This window comes from Serinus canaria, chromosome 1A, assembly GCF_022539315.1.
Source record: "Serinus canaria isolate serCan28SL12 chromosome 1A, serCan2020, whole genome shotgun sequence".
Classification (NCBI taxonomy): domain Eukaryota; kingdom Metazoa; phylum Chordata; class Aves; order Passeriformes; family Fringillidae; genus Serinus; species Serinus canaria.
This window is the reverse complement of record NC_066314.1, coordinates 70,553,625-70,576,012: the sequence shown is the minus strand read 5'-3', so window position 1 is coordinate 70,576,012 and position 22,388 is coordinate 70,553,625. Positions and strand designations below refer to the sequence as shown.

At 42.0% G+C, this 22,388-nt stretch overlaps 2 protein-coding genes across 21 annotated transcripts; both read right to left on the bottom strand.

Annotated features, from left to right (window-relative positions):
* Window positions 1-21,612, bottom strand: LOC103820491 (solute carrier organic anion transporter family member 1C1-like). 4 transcript variants are annotated; one of them, XM_030237979.2, is made up of 16 exons: window positions 21,525-21,612; window positions 15,627-15,738; window positions 14,542-14,693; window positions 13,157-13,298; window positions 12,947-13,079; window positions 11,524-11,639; window positions 10,820-10,966; window positions 10,606-10,704; window positions 7,398-7,643; window positions 6,376-6,540; window positions 5,720-5,915; window positions 4,723-4,885; window positions 3,841-4,025; window positions 2,765-2,829; window positions 2,518-2,635; window positions 1-362 (listed from the first exon to the last, which is right to left on the bottom strand). In XM_030237979.2, the coding sequence occupies exons 3-16, from the start codon at window positions 14,668-14,670 to the stop codon at window positions 149-151; spliced, it is 2,118 nt and encodes a 705-aa protein (XP_030093839.2). In that variant the 5' UTR covers window positions 14,671-14,693; window positions 15,627-15,738; window positions 21,525-21,612; the 3' UTR covers window positions 1-148. The 4 variants fall into 4 exon arrangements, with proteins under 4 accessions (XP_030093839.2, XP_030093840.2, XP_030093838.2 ...); XM_030237980.2 differs by lacking the exon at window positions 21,525-21,612 and adding an exon at window positions 20,252-20,394; XM_030237978.2 differs by lacking the exon at window positions 21,525-21,612 and adding an exon at window positions 20,262-20,394.
* Window positions 7,650-10,119, bottom strand: LOC127059096 (circumsporozoite protein-like). Of its 17 annotated transcripts, XM_050969714.1 has the most exons (5): window positions 8,943-10,119; window positions 8,635-8,908; window positions 8,295-8,345; window positions 7,989-8,228; window positions 7,650-7,955 (listed from the first exon to the last, which is right to left on the bottom strand). In XM_050969714.1, the coding sequence occupies exons 1-5, from the start codon at window positions 9,222-9,224 to the stop codon at window positions 7,786-7,788; spliced, it is 1,017 nt and encodes a 338-aa protein (XP_050825671.1). In that variant the 5' UTR covers window positions 9,225-10,119; the 3' UTR covers window positions 7,650-7,785. The 17 variants fall into 17 exon arrangements, 13 of the variants coding, with proteins under 13 accessions (XP_050825671.1, XP_050825676.1, XP_050825677.1 ...); XM_050969719.1 differs by having other exon boundaries at window positions 8,635-10,119; XM_050969720.1 differs by having other exon boundaries at window positions 7,650-8,228; window positions 8,635-8,876; window positions 8,910-10,119.
* Window positions 21,613-22,388: the final 776 nt, after the last annotated feature.

Here is a 22,388-nt window from a genome sequence, read left to right as displayed (position 1 = left end):
TCTTGTTTGTTAGTGTTTATTGCTGGTTGCAGTTCTGCCATTAGTTATGCTCTCTGCACAGTGTTATTATTTACTATTGAGTTACTCACAGCATTTGGAATGGTGTTTCTAAGAGAAGCTGACCTGATTCACATGTCTAAATTTCTTTCTAAATAGAGGATTCATTTTCTGCATCAGAAGAACCTGGCAAATGTTCTTTGACCTTGCAATTGTCTTCTTTATTCGGAGCAGCATCTTCTTGTCCATTCTCTACAGGCCTGGAGCTCTTATTTTGAAAGTGTTTCTTTAACAATGTATAAAAAATTATGGCAACCAGAAAGGAAGGACCTCTTAAAAGTGCTCCTAAACCAAGGTAGACATACCTGTGGGACAGAGCACAGAAAATTAGGCCAGGTGTTGAATTTTTCAAAAACACTAAAAAAAAAATCACTTTAATGGCTTTTAAGGCTCTCATATATACAACAAACAAACAAACAAACACTTAGGGGAAAACATTAAAACTCATTGTTTGTGAATGATACCAAAACCTGGACATTTTTACTTGCAAAAAGTTCTCTTAAAGAACTGATAATATTATTTTTGCTTGTGAAGATAATTTCAAAGTGAAAATTCTATCATCCATTTTTTTTTTGAAGAAGAAGATTTTTGGATCACTTAAATGCCTTTGGCTCTTTAGGGCTAGAAATATATTGAGGTCACCAGAGTGGTCTATTGTACATAAAAATAAAAATACAGCTCAGAAGTGGCCAAGGCTTGAGTGAAACTGAGAAAAATCTATGGAGCATCCCCCAGGAGACCGACAGTGCCTGGGTTTGCCCAGCCCCCACAGCTACTCAGTACAATATTCCTTCATGGACAAACTACCTGCAAATAAGGTAATTTTGGGTAACTTTCCTCTTTAAAGCCCTAAAGTCTGAGGCATTTTTAATATAAGTATATTAAAATATAATACTATATAAAAAGTAAATCTAAAAGTATATAATAAAGTATTATACATAAAGTATATAATGTAGTATCATAAAAGTATTACATAAAAAATATAATATAGTATCATATATACTATATGATATAGTATATGATACTATATATATATATAATATAATATAGAATATATTGTACAATATATATACTATATATAATATAGTATATATATACTATCTATTATATATAGTATATAGTATGTACTTTTAATATAAGTATTATATTATTGTGTATTTCAATATAAGTATATTATTTTTAATACAATACATATAAAATAAAATTATAAATAAGTTAAAGAAATAAATAAAATAAAATATAAATTTTATGTTTTTGAATCTAAGTATATTAAAAATACCCCGTTCATTCCAGAAATCTCTGTCATGGATATTAAATTTCTTTTGTACAACATAAAAACTGACAATAAAAATGGAGAGTTTAACATTTGATCTCGAGATTTTTCAGTTTCAGGAATTCTGGACCGACTTTAGGCTGAGCCCAGAGTCAATATCTGACCATGCTATTGGATCACACCCTTCAGAGGAAGAGAACAGAGCATGCACTTCCATGTCACTGACAGATTTCATGGGAACCCTTTGGCTCGGATTTTTTCTTGAGAAGCCTCAGAAAACAAATGTAACCAATAAGTCTGATGGCTGTGGGATGTGGTCTGGAGCTGGTTTACCAGCAGGTGCATCTTTGGTTGGTCTCATGGGGGTTGTTTTTAATTCATGGCCAATCCCAGTCAGGCTGTGTCAGGCTCTGAGTCTGTCAAGGGGTTTTATTTTCATTCTTTTCAAGCTTTCTGATGTCTCCTTTCTCCTGTTCTTTAGTGTAGTTTTAGTATATAATTTTCTTTTCATATAACATAATAAATATAACATAATAAATATAACATAATAAATATAACATAATAAATATAACATAAATAAATATAACAAAATAAATATAATATAATAAATATAATATGATATATTAGAATTAATATGATATACTATAATATGATATACTATAATATGATATACTATAATATAATATGATATAATTATATAATATAATATCATATCATATCATCATATCATATCATATCATATCATATCATATCATATCATATCATATCATGTAATACTAAATCAGCCTTCTGAACCATGGAGTCAAGATTCTCATCTCTTCTGTGTTTCATTTTGTGTCCCTTGCTGTACTTGCATCTCTTTTGTCCTCCCTCTCTTCCTAGTATTTAGCACATAAGCAGCATTCCACCACACAAAGCAAATAAACAGTGTTGGTCAGGATTTCATTTTCAGTACATAAATTTCCACTTCTAGTTCCCTCCAAGGTTCTCCAGCTGTTATTTTGCTTTCTCGTGGGCATTGTGAAAGTTTAAGCTTGGATTCAGAATAGCTCCTATGGCCACCAATTTATCAGTAGTTTGATTTCAATCAGGTTGTCATCAGACAATCAGATTGTCATCAGTCCTGGGGACCCACAAACGCCACCACATTTCCACAGGGAGGTTTTTTGTGCCCTGATTTCCTTTACCTGTTTGCATTGGAGTCGTAGAGCCTGCAAGCCCCTCTCCTCCCACAGCTGGTGCTGCCCCACTTCAGGCAGGTCCTGTCGATGGCTGCACCAAAATAAACTGGGGCTGGGATCCCAGCTGCAAGGAGACAGCAGAAAATGGGACAGGGCTCCACAGGAAAGGAGAAATCAGGTTTCTGTTTGCTCAGGGCTGGCTCCAGGCTCCCAGAGCACACCAGGGGCTGGAGCCTGCACTGGTTCCTCTTACCCAGCATCCTGGTAAGCAGTGTGAAGAGACCCACTGCAAGAGCTTTGAGCTCTGGCTGGACACATCTGCAACAAAAAGGGATGAGTAAGAAGTGCTGGCCTGTTTAGTGCCTAACATGCCTATCAAATGCTATTAAATAACCTGAATTTTATACCCTCGTTGGTGGAAGGAGCACTTTGGAGTTCTTTGGATGAAGAGTGCTCCCTTCATCTGCTGAGGTGTGTTCAGTGGTATGAAAAAGGTGAATTAATCTACTGATTTTCATCAGATAGCTCCTGGCAAGTCCATTCCCTATGCATGATTAAGGAATTGAAGTTTTAAAGCCACAATCAGAGTCTATCCTGACCTTTTGGAAATGAGCTCAGGAGTGAACTGCCTTCACTCTTGGGCATACAATTCCCTCACTTGATGGAATGTTTAATGGGAACTATCCTACTGCCCTAAGACAAAAAAATTGCAGGTAGAATGGTCAGTGCAGCATCTTTCTGTGCTTGAACAGAATTCCTCTGTGCAAGGACACATCTTGGACAGCACAAAGCCTCTTGGCTCATCTGTTTCATGGGGAGCTGCACTGCAGGCATCAGAAACGGGCACTGGTCTTGAATTCATCCTATCTGCAGCCTCTGCCACCTCCCTGCACATCCCGAAATCCTGGCAAATGCATGGCATTTTCAAAGTCCCAGCAGAAAAAAGGACATGTTCTGGAAAACCTGACTACAGAACCAGAGAGTCAGAGAATGGTTTGGTTTGGAAGGGATGTTAAAGATTGGCTTGCTCCAAAACCATGGGCAGGGACACCTTTCTCTGTCCCAGGCTGCTCCAAGCCCCATCCAACCTGGCCTTGGACATTTCCAGGGATCCAGGGGCAGCCACAGCTGCTCTGGGCCAGGGCCTCACCACCCTCACAGGGAGGAATTTCTTTAAACCTTTCCCTCTTTCTGTCTGAACCCATTGCTCCTTGTCCTGCCACTGCAGCTCCTGATCAGCGAGAAACTCCTTTTTTTTCCCGAGATAAGGAACCAAACACTTTGAAAGCCTCCCTGGAGAGCCTTTGGTGCACAGCCAGCTGTTCTCACCTGTACACAAGAATGTATGAAGGAGTGACTCCCAGGGCATAGCAAAATCCACCTATGATTTGTATTACTGTGTAATAAATGAAATTCCTCGAGCAGTCGTCACCTTTTGGACATTGCCCTAAGGTGGCAGAATTGTTTCCTGTCCATGAATTGCTGAATTCAAGACATCTGCAGTTATGGAAGACCTGGAAGACACAAAACATGTTTGGTGGGACGCTGCTCATGAAATGGGGGTTCTGCTGGAGAAAAAACAGAGTAAAGAGATGGCTCCAGACCATTTATGTTCTGAAATAACCAGGAAAGGTGCAAATGGCACAGCCCAGTGAAGGTTTACATCCATGGACTGGAGCTTTGTCTTTGGGACTCTGGGCATTATCTCCATGCCAAGCAAAAATCAGTCACCCAGAAAAACAAGCAGTTTCTGACATCCCAAAATCTCACATGGAGGAAACAAGCTGCCTTGCCTTAACCCCTTTTTCATATTTTTATGATCAGTGGCAGGGAAGATACCACTCTATCTGAGTGTACTTCAACTGTCAGGTAAAGCCTCAGGGCAGCCAAAATGGCATTTACGAAAGGCAAAACCTGTGGAAAACCTTCAGGCAACATGAAACCAATTTGATTTGTGTGTTTCCCCCTCTTGTGCTCAGCCTACAGAAGATGAAAGTTAATATCTAGAACAAGGAGCTCGGGCCTTTTTCTTAACGTGCAGTGACTCAGAGAAATCTCTCTTTTCAGTGCTGTTTGTAGCCAGAAATCAGAAATCCCTTGGTGAGTAGTCCCAGTAACTTTGGCTCTGCTGAACTGCATTATCCTACTGAATCCCTGATGGTACATGGAAAACTGGCAGGAAACCTCAGGAGCCAAAGCAGGGTCTCTTACTGTGCTCTTCCCATGTCCCATGGAGGTGTCACAGCCAGCCAGACATGCAGAGACGTAGGTGAGGCCGTTGGCTCCACACACAGGGTCCCACACGTTGGAGGCACATTTGCAGTGGGAGTTGCATTCCGAAAACAGGGAATTGTTGTGGTACGGAATGGGGTTGCTTGGAAATGAAGTTCAGACAAGTGTAAGACATTTTTAATTCAGTGCTGGAGTCAGTGAAGTCCCTTCTGTATGACAGTGTTGCTGTTCTGAACCCCACCTCACACGCCTAGGACATCTTTTCACAGCTGAGTTTCTACATCTCTATTGGCCTGTTTGGGATTCCATCCTACTTGCACTGATATTAAAGCCATTGCTAGATTATAGAGAAATTTAAAACAAATTAAAACATTGCTACTGATTTTACAGGAGTGGACAGAAAAGAGAAAGGAGGGAGAGGTCATTTGGGCTCCCCCCAAACTGAATTTAGAGCTGGCAAGAGTTATCACAGTCTTACCAATACATCAGTTGGTAAAAATGCACCAGTGACCAAATCTCCTGGTCTCTGTGGTTAAAAAATCTCCTCTGTTAAAGCCTAGCCCAACTTTTCACCAAGGACATGAAGAATGCAGTATAATCTTTTGCTTTCAGGCATCTTTTGATTGTGCATTGAACAAAAAGATGTCTTCACTCATTTTCTCCTTTCTAGGCAAATGAAACTGATGTGCTTGCCAGTTTTCACCCCAGTGCTCCCTAAGCATATTCCCTGGTCCACCACTTGCATTCCTAGTGAAAACCTTGTACAGCAGTACTCCCACCCTCCCCCAGCAGAACAGCCCCCACTGCTAATGAAGCAATTCCTAATTAACCTTTAACCAGCACTGGGCTTTGTCAGACTGCCCAACAAAACTGTGACATGTGGCAGTGCTCACTTTCTCTTTAGCCTTGATGCCACAGTACATTTTTTGAGAACTATGGAGAAAAACACAATTTTTTATACCTGTTTTATACTCACCCTTCATAGGACACTGTCATTCCTGCCACCATGAGGTTATCACAGCCAACAAAAAAGTGCAACAAGCCGATAGCATAGGACAGAAATGACACGATAAATGAAAACTTTGCTGCTGCAATGATGCCCATTTTATACTTTTTCATTATAAGCCCTCCTACGAAAATCCCAAGACCTACAGGAGGCAAGGATGTAATTCCTGAAAGAGATTATAGAAGGGGAATGTTAGAATTAAAGAATCGTTATAGTCTTAAGAGCCAAACTCTGTCCCTGGCTTTTTATTCCTGGCAGCTTTATGGTCTGTTCCATCTTTAGGAAGGTTTGTGCTCAGTCCAGCCCCTAGGAGTTGCTGTTTGTGAAGTGCCTAACCCTCCAAACCCATTTCCACTGCAAAGAACTTGCCAGATGCTTCAACAACTAAAGCTTCCACACCACACTCATGGCATATTGTGGGTGCCCTAGCTACAAATATACTATAAATGCAATGTAATGTAATATAATTTAGATATTTTTACTGATCCCACAGGCACAAACCCTGTATTTTTAATTCAGGTCGGACCACCATTTACCCCCACCTGCTCTGCATGGAATTCAGCCCCAGGTAAAGCCCAGCAGAACCTATCCCCATGCACTGCTGGCAGCAAAGCAGCTCCTCTCACCTATTAGGAAGTTGGATTTGGATGTAGATTGTCCATACTGCTGTTCCATGTACTTTGGTTTGTAAGTCACGAAACCAATAAAACTATTGAACTGTAACAGTGAGCAACACAAAAATGTAAAGTACATTCGATTACCCAAAACCTTTTTCAGGGAGTTACAGAAATCTGAAAGAAAGGGACATATGAGTTGGCTTTGAAAGATGCATGGCATAATTACTGCTGAGTAACCTGCAAAACTTAGGGCAAGGTCCTGCTCTCAGCTGTCCAAGGGCAAGCTGTACTGATCTTCATTTGCATGAGGGTATCTGAAAGCAAAATCAGCTTCTTGAAAAACACCAGAGGTTGAGACACAGGAAGAGAATCCTAAAAGGAGACAGAAGTAAGGGTTAAGGCCTGGCTGCTCTGTTATGATATGAACATGAGGACTAAGGGGCTCCACACAGCCCATGAATATTATCACAGGTTGCATGCTTGCATGAATATTATCACAGGTTCAAGGTTCACTGGGGATGTCCAGTGTCTTCCACTGGGATTGGAACAAAAAATTTGACAAATGAAGGAAAGCCACTTCTTTCCATCACTATTTTTGGCCTAAGGACTGCACAACCAGAGCTACTCAAGACTGCAGTATTTTCATCAGGCACCAAGGTACTTCAGAGTCTCCAAGAACTCTCTCAAATGAATAATTTGTCTTTCTATGTGGCAAAGGGAACCTTTAAATATTTCCTTTAGGTTCAGATACAAGAACACTTTCCAAATGTTCAAATTTCTTCCAGTACACAATTTTAAAGGTAGGCACCACTCAGGTGATGATTTACTTCAGGTGATGCACGCAGAACCTCAGAGTCCTGAACAAGCCCTTCCACTTCTATTAATTTCTGGTGGACCTTCTCTTCCCTGGGGATAGCTGCCTGGTTTAGAGGGAAGCGCAGGGGAGGCAAAATCTTTTGCAGAACAGTTCCATTTCCTGTGTGTGCTGTGCCTATTGCTTTTCACATTTATACCACCTGAGAAACACTTGCCTTTCAGCATCACTGACCACTTCCTTGGCTTGGTTTTTTCAGGAGAAAGTTTATTCCCTGCAGCACCCGTGTTTTCCAAGAGCCCGTGTGCAGCTTTGTCCTTCTTGGCTTCCTCTGGCTTTTTCAGACTCTTTGGCAGGAAGCAGAATGGAATAGCAGATAGGAAACTGGCTGCTCCACCTATCAAGAAGCCAAGCCACCATGCACCCACCCAGCGGGAGTCCTGTGGGGTGATGGTGATGCTCCCTGGAAAGGAGGGAAACAGGCACAGGTTACCCCAGTGAAGCAGGTGAACCTTCCCAGCCTTTTCCTGCTGCATTTTACAGTGCCTGACTTCCAGCAATAAACATCTAGTGAGGGGCCAGCCATGCAGTGAAGGCATCAGGAATCATACCCTGGAGGGTGTTATGGAATCATGGACTGGTTTGGATGGAAGGTGTCCCGTGGGCAGGGACACCTCAGAGGGGACCAGGATGGTCTGAGACCCTCCAGCCTGGCCTTGGACACTCCAGGAGACCCTCCAGCCTGGCCTTGGACACTTCCAGCAGACTCTCTGGCCTGGCCTTGGACACTTCCAGCAGACCCTCCAACCTGGTCTTGGACACTCCAGGAGACCCTCCAACCTGGCCTTGGACACTTCCAGCAGACCCTCTGGCCTGGCCTTGGACACTTCCAGCAGACCCCTCAACCTGGTCTTGGACACTCCAGCACACCCTCCAGCCTGGCCTTGGACACTTCCAGCAGACCCTCCAGCCTGGCCTTGGACACTCCAGGAGACCCTCCAGCCTGGCCTTGGACACTCCAGGAGACCCTCCAGCCTGGCCTTGGACACTTCCAGCAGACCCCTCAACCTGGCCTTGGACACTCCAGCACACCCTCCAGCCTGGCCTTGGACACTTCCAGCAGACCCTCCAGCCTGGCCTTGGACACTCCAGGAGACCCTCCAGCCTGGCCTTGGACACTCCAGGAGACCCTCCAGCCTGGCCTTGGACACTTCAGGAGACCCTCCAGCCTGGCCTTGGACACTCCAGGAGACCCTCCTGCCTGGCCTTGGACACTTCAGGAGACCCTCCAGCCTGGCCTTGGACACTTCCAAGAGACCCTCCAGCCTGGCCTTGGACACTCCAGCAGACCCTCCAGCCTGGCCTTGGACACTCCAGCAGACCCTCCAGCCTGGCCTTGGACACTCCAGGAGACCCTCCAGCCTGGCCTTGGACACTCCAGGAGACCCTCCAACCTGGCCTTGGACACTTCCAGCAGACCCTCTGGCCTGGCCTTGGACACTTCCAGCAGACCCTCTGGCCTGGCCTTGGACACTTCCAGCAGACTCTCCGGCCTGGCCTTGGACACTTCCAGCAGACCCTCCAACCTGGCCTTGGACACTCCAGGAGACCCTCCAGCCTGGCCTTGGACACTTCCAAGAGACCCTCCAGCCTGGCCTTGGACACTCCAGGAGACCCTCCAGCCTGGCCTTGGACACTCCAGCAGACCCTCCAGCCTGGCCTTGGACACTTCCAGGAGACCCTCCAGCCTGGCCTTGGACACTTCCAGCAGACCCTCCAGCCTGGCCTTGGACACTTCCAGGAGACCCTCCAGCCTGGCCTTGGACACTTCCAGGATACCCTCCAGCCTGGCCTTGGACACTTCCAGGATATCCCTCCGGCCTGGCCTTGGACACATCCAGGATATCCCTCCAGCCTGGCCTTGGACACATCCAGGATATCCCTCCGGCCTGGCCTTGGACACTTCCAGGGATGGGGCACCCACATCTTCTCTGGACAACTGGTTCCTGTGCCATCCTTGCAGGGAATAATTTCTGCCTGACATCTACTCCAACCTGACTCTCTTTTGGTTTGAAGCCATTCCTGTTTGTCCAGTGTTATTTTATTTTTGCCATCCTACACCTTCCACTGACTGATGTTTAGTGGCAGGCACAGCAACACCCAGGTCCTCACCCAGCCCAGGGGGAACCACACAGGCCTCAAGTGTGCTCTGCTTTTTGGCTCCTGAGACCATGCTCTGCTTTCCTGAATTGTGTAGATTGCTATTTAGCAATTGGACATTCTCTGCAGAGTCAGTGAAATTACCCATGGCTTTAAATGTACTGCATGGAAGATTAGAGCAGCTGGTTGTATTTTTGTGATTTTTAATTCTGGCATGTTTTGTGAGCAACCAAGATTATAAGGACTTTTCACTGCAGGACCAGAATTCGCTCACTGTCTTTACTCCTACATAAAATCAAACACTGGCTTAGCAAAGGGCAAAGATAAAATAGCTCATCTAGGTAGCTACAGGATTCTGAAAGTCTGAAATTTTCTCTGTCCTGCTAGAAAAACAAGATCACTGCAAAGGAAGAGCCACCACTTCCAGGGATTGCTGTGTCCCCTCTGGCACTGTGCAGATGTGAGCACATACGTGTTTTCATTTCACCTGAATAAGCAAGGGCTGAGCAAAAGTGTATATTGTGAAATGTAAATAATGTAAAATACTCAGTGGAAAGGGTGGGTAATTCCCCCAAACTGTAAAGCTGCTGCACTAGCAGAATCTTTTCTGTTAAAAGCCCAGTTTAGAAAAAAATCTTGGTCCTGGGAGAGCTCTTGGTACCAATTCTTAGGTTTAAGTGTGTATTGCAATCCTCTAATATTAAATCACAGTTCTAAAATGTGCTCCCAGTCTAACTCTGCTTTTACTCTAAAAGCTTTCAGTAATTCAATAAATAGAAATTAATAAATTATTTCAATAATATGCCTTTTTTATTACCACTATTGAAATAATTTACTTATGATAAATTATAATAATATATATTAATATATACTAATGTATTAATTATCTATTATTATATAATATATAATTAATATATAATAATATATATAATATAATATATAATATATATAATATATATAATATAATAATTAATATTATATATAATTATAGATAATGTATAGCATATATTAGATATGAGATATAATATACATTCAATATTAGATATAATATATATCATGTATATTATATATATAAAGTATAGTATTTATAATTCAATAAAAATAATAAAATGCCAATCAATTCTACAATAAAAACAACTAAATCAATATAATTCAAACATAACATATATGATATAATCACTATAATGCATCCATATGCAACCATTTATAGGCAATTCTTGTGAACAAGCATTAGGTTACCATTACTTTTCCTCTGTTTGGCCTACCTGGATCCACAAATCCAATATCCACGTACAGCTTTGCACACAGAGATCCCAGCAGGAAGCCAAACATGGGGCCCATCATGGCCACGGTGTGCAAACAGGCTGAAAGCACAATGAGGCAGGTGCTAGTACCCTCTGATGGCTGAGTGCTGTCTCCTGCAGAGGGTGCTCCCCCTCTCCCACTGGGAGTCCCTCAGGTTATTCATGTTGGGATTACCTACATACACAGGAACATTCTCCTCTTTAGCAAAATCGTCCAGGTAAGAGATGCCCAGGGGCGTTATTGGCGTCTCACCAATGCCACGTAACATGTTTCCCAGCAGGATATAGATCCACATATATGATGATGGCTCCTTCTCACAGCCTGCAGAGGAGAGTTCACACCTTTGTAATAAAATATTTGAATGGGAAATGGGGAAAAAACACAGGAAATGTAGCACATGAAAAGATTATAGATTTGAAATCAAGGTATTAAGAACATTTCCTTAGAGAAGATAAACGAAAGGCTGTCAGTGCCATTATAACCTTTCATGATCTTTTAATAACATGTTTTTCCACCTCCATTGCATTTGATTTCTAAAAGCAGGGGTAAGTATCACCCATCAGAAGAAATGCTCATAAAAAGAAATGACTTACTGGTATTTTCATAAATATATTACCTGGCATATATCATGTATCTTTAATGTGAGAAGTTTCAGATGGTTTCTGGTGCAGAGCTTGGCTCATTCTCTACCTGTGTCCCATACAAGCAACACATAAAACAGTTTTGTATTCCATATTTTAAGGAGGATTATAGCAATCTCCATTTATTTCTGTTACTCTCCATGCAGTTTCTTGTCCTGTCCCCACCTTCAGGACCAGGTAAGCGAGTCCTTGCAACCAAGGACAAAACAAGCTCCTCTAACATTTACAGTTCCATACCTGCTCGTGAGACTTCCAGCACAGTGTCATTCACATCCTGATGTAGGGAGCAGGGATTTGTGCTGGAATTTAAGCTGGCTGAAGCAGCTGAGTGTGATGCTGTCTCATACTTGTAGCTGCAAACACACAACAGGAGGTTTAGGAGCTGTGCTCACGAAGGAATCACCAGTGTGGCAGGGCTGGAGCCACCTTGGCTGCTGTTTCCCCAGAGAGAATGATATCTTTGGTTCAATATCAGTTCAAAGGAGAAAATAAGATTGCTAAAGAACATTTTAGAACACCAAAATACTGAAAGGAAGAGCAAATAAAACTTAGAATTCTCTGTCTGGAAGGCATAATGTTTTAAACTGGAAAATTCAAAATGGCTCGTTACAGTGTTTCAGATAGGACTAAATTTTTGGTGTCTAAATTGAGGGTCAGGTCCAAGTGAGCTCCCTGTGTTGACCCCACAGCCAAGGAGAAAAAGATGAATGCCTTGAGTTTGAGCAAAGGCACTTTTTCCATCTTAGACATGTGTTTGGTCTGTTCAGCTGCTTCAACGTGATCCCTCTCCCAGAAAGGAGTGCTGCTGAGGGACAAAGTACAATTAGCTTTAGCAGAAAACCATGGCAAGGCACACATCCTGCTTCAAGGAATTGCCCTGGCTCCGTCAGACCAGGCAGGCTTATTTTTCATGCTGAAACAAAGAGCAGTCACCAGGAGAACAGTGCAGAGCAGTTCCCCTACAAGTGCTCAGGTTCATGAGTTGCCCAGTGTAGATGAGGAGGACACACGGCCTGTCTTAAAGAGTGAAAAACTGATAAAAATTCTGGTTCTAGTGTGAGATCCACTAACATGAAAGAAAGCATTCCTCCAAAAAGTTTCCTTTTTGCAGTAGCATACATAAAATTATTCTAATATATTTAAGGAATCAACAGAAATATGTCCTACTCTATTTGTCATCCCTGTGCTCAAGCTATGGCTAGAAACATCATCACTCATAAGAACAATGCAGTAATTCCCTGAGCCTGGAGAAGGTGAATAAAAATCAGCCAGACACAGAAAATCACTTTAACCAGGCTTGTGCATTTGGAACAGGAAAATCCTGCTATGAGTTCTACCAACACTCTTCCATCTGCAGGCTCCAGCACCTTTGCACTCTTTGGCTCCTTTCTGAACAAGCCTGAGTGGAAACTAAAGCACTTTGATGTTCTCATTTTTTTGAGGAGCTGAACCCCAATTGAGAAGAGCTGTGTTTTTTCAATGAACATTCCCCATCACAATGTGATGTGTGTGTCACCTGGGGTGCATCACACTTGGGAATGAGCTTCCACAGGCCTTTGGAAATATAAGGCTAAATATGCAACAAGTTTTATCTAAAAACCAGAGAGCACAATGCAACTCCAGCGTGAGGTCACCCAAACTCACCACAATCAGTACTTACTATCCCATGAAGAAATGAGGCATGGCTGACAAAAAGCATCCCAAAGCCATAGCAAAGGATCCCACAGCTATTACTCTGGGCCTGTGCAGCTTAGCTCCAAAATAGCTCACAAATGCCATCACCAGCAGGTTGCCTGCAAGGCAAAGAACCAGACTGAGTGCCAGGTGCTGTCTCTGAGCAGCTCTCTGTGTGCTGGGGAACATCCATTACCCAGCTCAAAGCTCCCGTCGACGAACCCTGCGAGGGAGGAGGTCAGGTCAAACCTCCTCTCAATCTGGGTGATGGAGCTCTTCATTATTGTCCCACACAGGGCTTTACTGAAATAGCTGAAGGACAGAGCAGCCAGGAACACCTGGGGAGAGAGTCAGGCAGGAAAGGGGAGGGACAGGCAGGAGAACTGGTCACAGAGGGACCAAACACATTTAAAATGGTGTGGAGCCATCATCATCATGACATACTTGTTACTCAAACTGGACCAATAATAACCTGAACCCAAACTACCTCTTGCTTGAGTCACATGTCCCTTATTTTAGGCCAATTCAGAACTGCTTCTCATTCAATCACATGGCACCATTTTGATGCTTTTATGATAAACCAGAATGAGGAATGTGGGACTAACTGGCCAAGTTCATCTCTGTGTCATATCATATATCCTGAAATGTTGCTTGTATAACTCACAAGGAAAAGCTTAATACTCTTTTGTAGTTTGACTGTTGCTTCCACCAACACACCTGGTGGCTTTGGCAAATAAAGAATTATTTGGAAAAATATTTGAGTTTGTTTAAATATTATCCAGTGATTTCCACACAGTCTAAAACCAAATAGACTTCTTGCTCACTGGGCAAGAGTTCTAACGCAACAGAAACTCGGGTAAATAAACAAAGTAAATATAGGTTTAGGCATTGCAATGCCATCTACTGTAAGAAATGAAACCAATCCAGGTAGCAAAAGCTTAAAAATCGGTATATTTACTCTCTTTTTGCCAGGAATGAAGAGGAAAAATCTTCCAAGTGTGGCATTTGTCCTGATATGTTCTATATTTCCTGAGCTTGACTGGCAAAAATTCTGAGAGTCACCCTTTGTGCCCTATGCCAGCAGTATTCTCAGAGGGTTTGGCTGAAATCTCAAACTGCTGATAAAGTGAAAACACCAACAAAAATCACTGGGGTCGTTTGGGTTTAAAATGCAATCTTCAGGTCAGCCACAAAACATTTGATGAAATTGGGTCACCTCACCTTGTTCTGACCCTACAAGACTGGTGGTGACAACCTCCAGACAAAGGCATTGTAGGCACCTAATTGGGGCTGGGTCAAGTCCTCCACTGGAAGCTGCTGCCTCTCTCTAATGACCAAGAAGGGGATCCACCTACAAGTAACTTGTGAGTAAATATGGTACTGAATAGAAATCGGGAATTTTTATTTTCTTTGGAGAAAATATCATATCTGACTGTCCCTGGACCTCTAGGGCATATCCAGTTCCTCCAAGGACAGGGATAGGAGTGAAGGAATTTGACATGTCACAAATGTCACATCTTGAACAACATTTCTTGAAAAAAACCAATTGCAAATCATGGTGGGATTGCTAAGGCACCAAACCTTCAATCCAGTGGAAGAAGAAGTCTTTTTGACCGGTGGGTTTTTGTTTCCTTCATCATCCAAGAGCTGGTCAGGCTCGGCCTCCTGGTTTGAGTCGTTGACATTGCTGGGTTTGGTTTCCACTGTCATGGCTGATTTCTTTCCTGAGTGATCTGAGCTCGAGAGAAAACAGCAATAAACACCAAAGCACATGGGCCAAAGTGGAGTTGCTCAAGGACCTCTGATGAATCTGGTGAAACTAATTACAGGAAAGTGCTGAGATGTTGAAACTGAACCTTTCTACTTAAAACTATTTGGCTCAATCACTTGCATGTTTCAAAGTGTATATTTGTTTAAATTCTGAAACATCTAGTTTTGACATCTTTTTTTTTTTTTAAAGAGAGATGAGCATCCCCTTTCTACCTTGTCCTGTCCTTTAATGCTAAAAAGGCAGTTTGGACAGAGGAGTGAGACACAAAGTCTCTGTCCAAAAATTAACTACAAGGGTCAACAAAGCAGGAGTGCTGAAGCACAGGGAGTCCTAGGAAGCTCTAAATTTGCAGGCCATGTGCCTTACAACTCAGGCTTTGATTTGGTAAAACCTGTACCAGCCCTGGGCCATCCAATTTACTACTTCCACTGGCTCTTTGGAAACAATTCTTAGTGACAAAGGAGTTTATTGTTTCACCTAAGTGACCTCCTGTAAGGATATTACTTGGTTTTTTTAATTCTTGCAATAATATGCAGGGTATCCCTGATCTCTTCCTGTTTGCAGAGTGCTGCCTAAATGCCCAAATGCTTGAAATGATCTGCAGCTCAGCAGAACTGCTCCACTTCCCCCAGGAGCTTCCTGTAGCCACAGACAATGAAATATCCTTTGACACACCATAATGCTTTAGGGCTGAAAGCCTTGTTTGGTTATTAAGTTGTATTTTGCTTTATTGCAATGGACAGTTCAATACTTAATTTCTTTTTCCCCCCTCAGCTTTTTAAAACTCTGTATCTGAGAGATGGACAACAAGTACAAAAGGAAACTTGAGAGAAAAGCTGTAAAGGAAGTCTATAAATCTGTTTGCAAAGTTTATTTAAAGAATGAAAACACTTGCCTGTTTGTGCAACTCCCACTACAACCAGAACAGCTTTCTCAAGGACGATCCAGAAGCCACTGCAGAGCCCCTCAGAAAAAAATGGGTCCCTTGAAAGAAGCCATGCTCAGATCTGCAGATAGGAGTATTGCAATTAATGCCCTCAAATCAGAGCTCACAAATCACAGCTCACACCATCTGATTTGTTTCACCTTTCACAATACTCTCCTCATTTGAGAAAAGGGAGAAAAAGAGAGAGAGGGGGAACAAATCACACAAAGAGAGGTTTTATATGCTTGAATGCAGCTGAAAAAAGTTGGATGAACTTTTCCCATGCTGGAAAAGATCCATCTGCTTCCCCACTGCTAATATCTACTTCCCAAACTCTTCTGTGGCTATGCTATGAGGCTGGGTCAGCACATGTATCAGGACAAAAAAGATTGGCTTCTCCTTCCTCTTGGCTACCCAGACAGATAGGAAAAAGGAGTAGAGGAAGGATTCCTCCAAGGCTGCACAGCTATGAACAAAAATGTTATGAAATAAAACTCCCGGTGCCCAGGAAAATCTAGTACACAAATACTGAGCAGCTGCTCCTCTGAAATTTATTTGGTTTTGTGTAACCTGAAGGTCCAAACCTCTCCTTGACATTATGATGCCTTGATGAGCACAGTAATGTGCTGGGGGAGCATAGCATTGCAGGATTGGAGAAAGGGATTTTTGTTTGAGAGTTTAAAGGTACAACATGCCTCAGAATCTGGTGACAGTATGTCCTCCCACCCTCAGATGACCCTGAGCCACACAGATTTCAGCTGGAGATGGAAGAGATGAAGGCTGGGGAAATTCCAGGCCACAAGAACATTAGGAAAAAAGAATGATAAAAGGTCAATTGATGACAACATGCAGTAGCTGCTGAGGCTGATAATTTTAAGTATTAATAAAGTTGTTATTTTAGATTTTTTTCATTAGCATCTTTTCCATGTTTAATAACTCAAGGGTCTGGTTAAAAATATGAATTAATAAAGTAAAAGCAGGAAGTTTTCTACACCAAAGGTGCCCTTTCACTAAAATGAGCTCTCTAAAACTACCATTCTTGGCCTGCAGAAGCTACTCTTTTGCAATGATGATCTGAGAGAGTTGCATTTGCAGAAAGACAAGATTAGACAAGTAAATAATTGGTATTGTTTAGGTAGTCAATCAGCCTAAACATAAATTGACCCATCTTTCTTCCTAGGGGAAGAAAACAAACCTCTTCCCAAAAAACAAGGAAAAAAAATCCACTAAAAGATTCTAAGCAGTACAGACAGATGAAATCTAACACTCAGTTCACTTTTTGGAACACTTGACAAATGCTCAGTACAGTCTCTTCTGAGAACCACTTTGGGTGGAGAAAAGCAAAGCCCCCAACTAACAAGCAGTGTGCTTTGTTTGTGCTGCTGGGAGCTGACAGCTTCCAGGGACCACAGGAAATCAGGCAGCAATTGCAGCTCAGCTGCAGAGGGAATGCAGCCAGCCCTGCAAGGACAGATCTCCTCAGAGCTTCAGGGCACATCAGCTGATGGGGGCCACAGCCTAACTCCAGCAGATCTGTTCCTTATTGGATGTAGATCTGTTCCTTATTGGATAGTAACAAAAATTCAGCTTTGTTTTACACCCCCTAATTGCATGCAAATTGTACTGAATAAGAACATCAATTATAGAAAACCTCCACATGAATAACAGGTAGTGAATTTACAAAGGTCCAGACAATGGTTTGCTGCAGGTTTTGTAGAGTCTTATAAAAGAAAAATAGAGTGATATGTGAGGATTTTTGAGAAGGCAGCAAAGCCTTTGGGCTGACTGTCACCATAGCTGGGGACTGTGACATTACCCAGCAGAAGAGCAAATCACAAATCAAGAGCCACATTTCCTCCAGTAATTGATGGAACTGCAAGGATTTACAGTTAAATCATTTACAATTTTACAACTAATTTACCTTTACAATGTTACAATTACATTTTACAAATTTTACAATTAATTGCTGTGCTAATCCAACTGTCTGATTTTTAAATACACCTTGGAAGTTCAGCTAACATGAAAAATGAGGATCACAGAGCTGTGCAGACCCCAGTGCTCATTGCAAGACACACCATGGTGACAGCTCAGACACACACACACAGTGCAGGATGCCACCACTAAAGCACTGACACTTCCACCAGGACTGGTTCTGCTGCTGCCAGTTACAGCAAATGCAACTGGAAACTCCACAGGTCCTGTTGGATAGCTGCAATCACTAACAACAACATTTTAAAGAGAAACAGAAAGAGTATTGAAGAGGTTCCCAAGCATAAAGAGTATTGAAGAGGTTCCTAAACAGAAAGAATATTGAAGAGATTCCTAAACAGACAGAATATTGAAGAGGTTCCCAAACAGAAAGAATATTGGAGAGGTTCCTAAACAGAAAAAGTATTGAAGAGGTTCCCAAACAGAATGAGTATTGAAGAGGTTCCTAAACAAAAAGAATATTGAAGAGACTCCCAAACATAAAGAGTATTGCAGAGGTTCCTAAACAGAAAGAGCATTGAAGAGGTTCCTAAACAGAAAAAATAATGAAGAGGTTCCTAAACAGAGTATTGAAGAGGTTCCTAAAAAGAAAGAATATTGAAGAGGTTCCTACCTAGGTTCTGCATCCACAACAACAGCAGTAACACTGCCACACAAATGCTCAAAAATCTGAGAAATCTCTCCTTAAGCAAAGATCTGCTGGTACATGGCAGAGGAATCATTAACTTTCAACTCAAACCAATGTTTTAATCTTGTCTCCTCCCAGTTTTGCTCTGTGTTAAAGGTCCCAAAATCCATGTTTATCCACAGAGGTCAAAAGTTAATTAGGATGAAGACCTGCAAGTGTTCTCCTTTTGTAAATTCTTGTGAAGCATCTTTTTTTTTTTCCTGGAATTGTCTAGATTATAATGGTTCACACCTTCCTGGTGTTTAAAAATATGGTGTCCCAGCTTTAGAAATATTCCTGCTTCTGGTGCATTTTGTTATGAAGGTTTATTTTCACAGACTATGGCTAAAACCCATTCTGTTCAGATCTGCTCGTGCCAGCCAAGAACTTGCAGGAAGAGAAAATGCAATGTTTTGGATATATGGAATAAAGAGGGTGTTCAAGAGTCACTCATGCTTAGAAGACTGTTCATATTTACAGTTTATTGCTATTAGCAGCAAAGGCAGGTGAAATATGAACGTTAATTAGGGCTCTGTGTACTTTGGAGCAGCCCTTTATCACTCACAGCCCTAGTTCAAGGAAACTCAGACAGGCTCATGTGCTGTGTCCCTGCTGTGCCTTCTGCCTGATTCCTGATGGTCATTGTTCCTTAAAGGTGAGTTACTCTTGGGGCAGGTGAGGTGTGGTGCTGTCAGCCTGGGTGTTACACCAAAATAGCCATGGCTGGTAGCTCCTGGCCCTTCCCTGCCAGCACATCCCCAGTGTGATCTCCTCACAGGATTCCAGCTCACTCAGACCTCGATCTACCCCTGATAAATCCATGCTGACTGTTCCAAACCACCAGTCCGCTGTGTCCTGTAATGGCTTCAAGGTTTACTTGCTCTACAATTTTCCCTAAACCTCTGCTGCTATTTCATGGATTCATTTTGGCTGTAACATTTTGTGCAAAACAATTTTTAGTTTTCCATGACTAAGTGATCAAGAACGAGGTCACTCCATTCATCACTGCAGAGAAAATCCACGGTGCTAGGTTATGATTGCATCCATTATATTTTAGTCTGAATGAATCAAAACCCAACACAACCAACATTTGCCATCACTGCAATTTTTCCAAAAGAGTTTTCCTCTCAGTCAGAGCATTACTGAGCATTAAATACACACAAGAGATGGAAATTCAAGGGCCTCTTTTTTTCAGAATTAGTGATTCTTCATGTCCTCCTGTGGCATAAAATACCAACTTCCCACTTCTAGCCACAAGACAAGCATATATTCCCTGTTTTACAGAGTTTTGTGGTGAATCTTTGCATTCCCAAGGTTGCATTTTCAGGTTGTCTTCAGATGTATTAGCAGACCTACCCACGTGGGTTTTTGGCCTTTTAATCCTAAGCATCTGGAAAGAGATGGAGCAAAAATTGCTCTTTGGAGTAGTAGAACCTGTAGGAAAAGATGCTACTTTCTTTTTCATCTAAGGAAAACATTCTTTGTTTCCCTGATATGAAAAAGAACATTTCCTTGTTTTCATCATTCTGACAACTGAATACAATTCAGTTTCTCCCTATTTTTCCTAGCCCTGTACATACCATTAATTTATAACTTTGCAACACTAAAATATCTTCTATATTTTGCTTTTAGTATGGCTGAGAAGAATTTTTCTATCAGACTGCTGCTGTCCAAACTGTCTGTGGAAGCACAGAATGGGAAACTACTGAAGTAAAATCAGATTGTGGTCTTACACCAAAAAAAAAAAAAAGAGATGTATCCCTTTTTCCATCCCAGACCCTCCTCCATATTACTCACACTTGCAGGAAAAATATAAATAAAAAGGATCATGACAGTAAAAAATCCCCTGAATAAGAAGGCTGAGCTATCAGAAATTGCTGATTCCTGCTGAGGGTTAAAAGCAGTCCTTACAGAAGCCACAGAGAGTCACTTTTAGCACCTTTAGTCACCTTTAGCTGGCTGCAGACTCCTCCAGGCAGAGGGTGCCAGCAGATCCCACCAGGAGGAGATGCCAAGGCACAGCTGGCAGGGGCAGGAGCAGGAGCTGCTCCCAGGCAGGAGCCAGCTGGGGCAGGCAGCTTTGATCAGAGCCCTTCTTATTCTCAGGATGCTAATCCCTAGATACAGAAAATCGATGTCTTTTAAAATTTAACTCTTTGTTAACAAACTAAATAAAAAGGATGGTGGACAGGCAGTGTAAGCAAATATTGCTGTAGTTGAGATACTCCAGGAATCCTCAGAGGGTGAAAATTGGCTTTTCCACAGCAGAAAAAGATTCTTTGGTGCTCCTGTCCCAGTGTCCAGTTTCTGTTTGGTGCTGTTGAGCTAACAAGAGAGAAAAAGAGCTGATCTGTGGTCTCCATCTTAGGCAGTGTCTGGGAATTTATCCTTGCACTGCTCAGTGGAACACCTTCCTTTCAAAAGAACTTGATCATTTTCTCATTGATTTGCCTCATGCATCAGTCTGGGGAAAAGCAGACCATGATGTGCAGTTTAAATTATTTTTTCCCCTTTTTTTTCTCTACTTGAAATACAAAGGATAGATATTAATGCTGGTTTTACAGCTTCTCTTTGCATTCAGCCTTAATCACAGCTTGGACTGGAGCTGTTACTACAGACACAGAATTAATTAAGTGTAAATCGCTGGCAGGTGAGAGTGCTTAGACCTTTTTAGTAGCCCATCCAAATGTGAGCTGCATCCCAGAACAGCAGAAACAAAAACTGTGCTGAGTTCAGGTGAAACCCCAGGGCAAGCCCCCCATCACCTTCACATGGTCTGGGACATCAACTGAGCTAACAGGACTGAAAATATTAATATGGCTCACATAATTAATGAAATACCTGGTATTGCATACAAAACCACTGCCATAAACTGCTCATCTGCCTTGTTACACTAGAGCAGATCTTTTACAAGAATGGATGAGTCTTGATTTTCCCTGACAGAAAAATCCAGATGTCAGGAACATCCCATTGACTGTTCTAGTTTAAAAAAAAAAAAATCTATTATAGTTTTATCCTGCTTGGTTTCCAAACACTGGAAAACAGTCTGTCTGCACAGTTAAATAAACTGATTTTTGCTGACTGTATACTTTTACCACAGGTTGGCTTTAACTTAAACAAGTTTGTGTTTTCCCACACCTTATTTTAGAAGTGCCAACATCCCAGGATCAACAAGAGGGTTCTGGCTGTGCACAACAACCTTTCAAACTCACCATGCTCACCAGCCATGAGAGAGCTTCCTGGCCTGGTCACCATCCAGCTGGGAGAATGTGCTCCATGTGCTCCCCACTAAATCCTTTCCTTATTTACTCTCTTCAAAATTCAATGAACTGCAATAATCTGGGATGAGCTGTTGGTTAACTAACCTGCTGATATTAGCCACAGGTTGCTTAAGTAAGGTCCTTTTAATGAGCACTTCCCATCACCATTAAAGGGGCCCACATTTCAATTGCCCCTCATCATTTTTACAGCAGTTATGGACTTTTTGCCTTCCAGAGGTTGATCAGCACTGGATGAGGAACTGCCTCATGCAGCACCTGCTTGGTGATGCTCCAGGGCACAAAAAACACCAACAGACTGGGTCAGGTCTGTGACCCCTCTAGATTAGTAATAATTATTAATGATGTTTATCTATGTGCAAATGCTTTTAAAACACCCCTGCAACCTAGCTGCTTGCAAGTCTGGGCCCTTCATAGCTTCTAGAATTTTTAGTAACTTTTAATGTTCTGCAGAATTAAGCTGCATGTTGTGTCATCATCAGTCAAACCTGCCCAAGTGGTGCTGCCAGTGTTTTCTCTCAGATGATACCAGTTGTGCTGTTATATCAAAATATTGCAATAGTGCTTTCATACATCAATCTTCCTCCTTATTTCGAGCATTTCAAGGAGGAATCTAGAATTATTCAGCCTGTTTACTCTTTGATGAGATATCCACATCCCTTGTTCTCTGTTTTTTGGTAATTCCTTCAGATGCTAGCATGTCATGAGCTCCATAGCTATATTTGATATATTAGCTATAGCTAATACAGCTCTATTTTATATATTTTATATATTTTATATATTATATATAGATATATA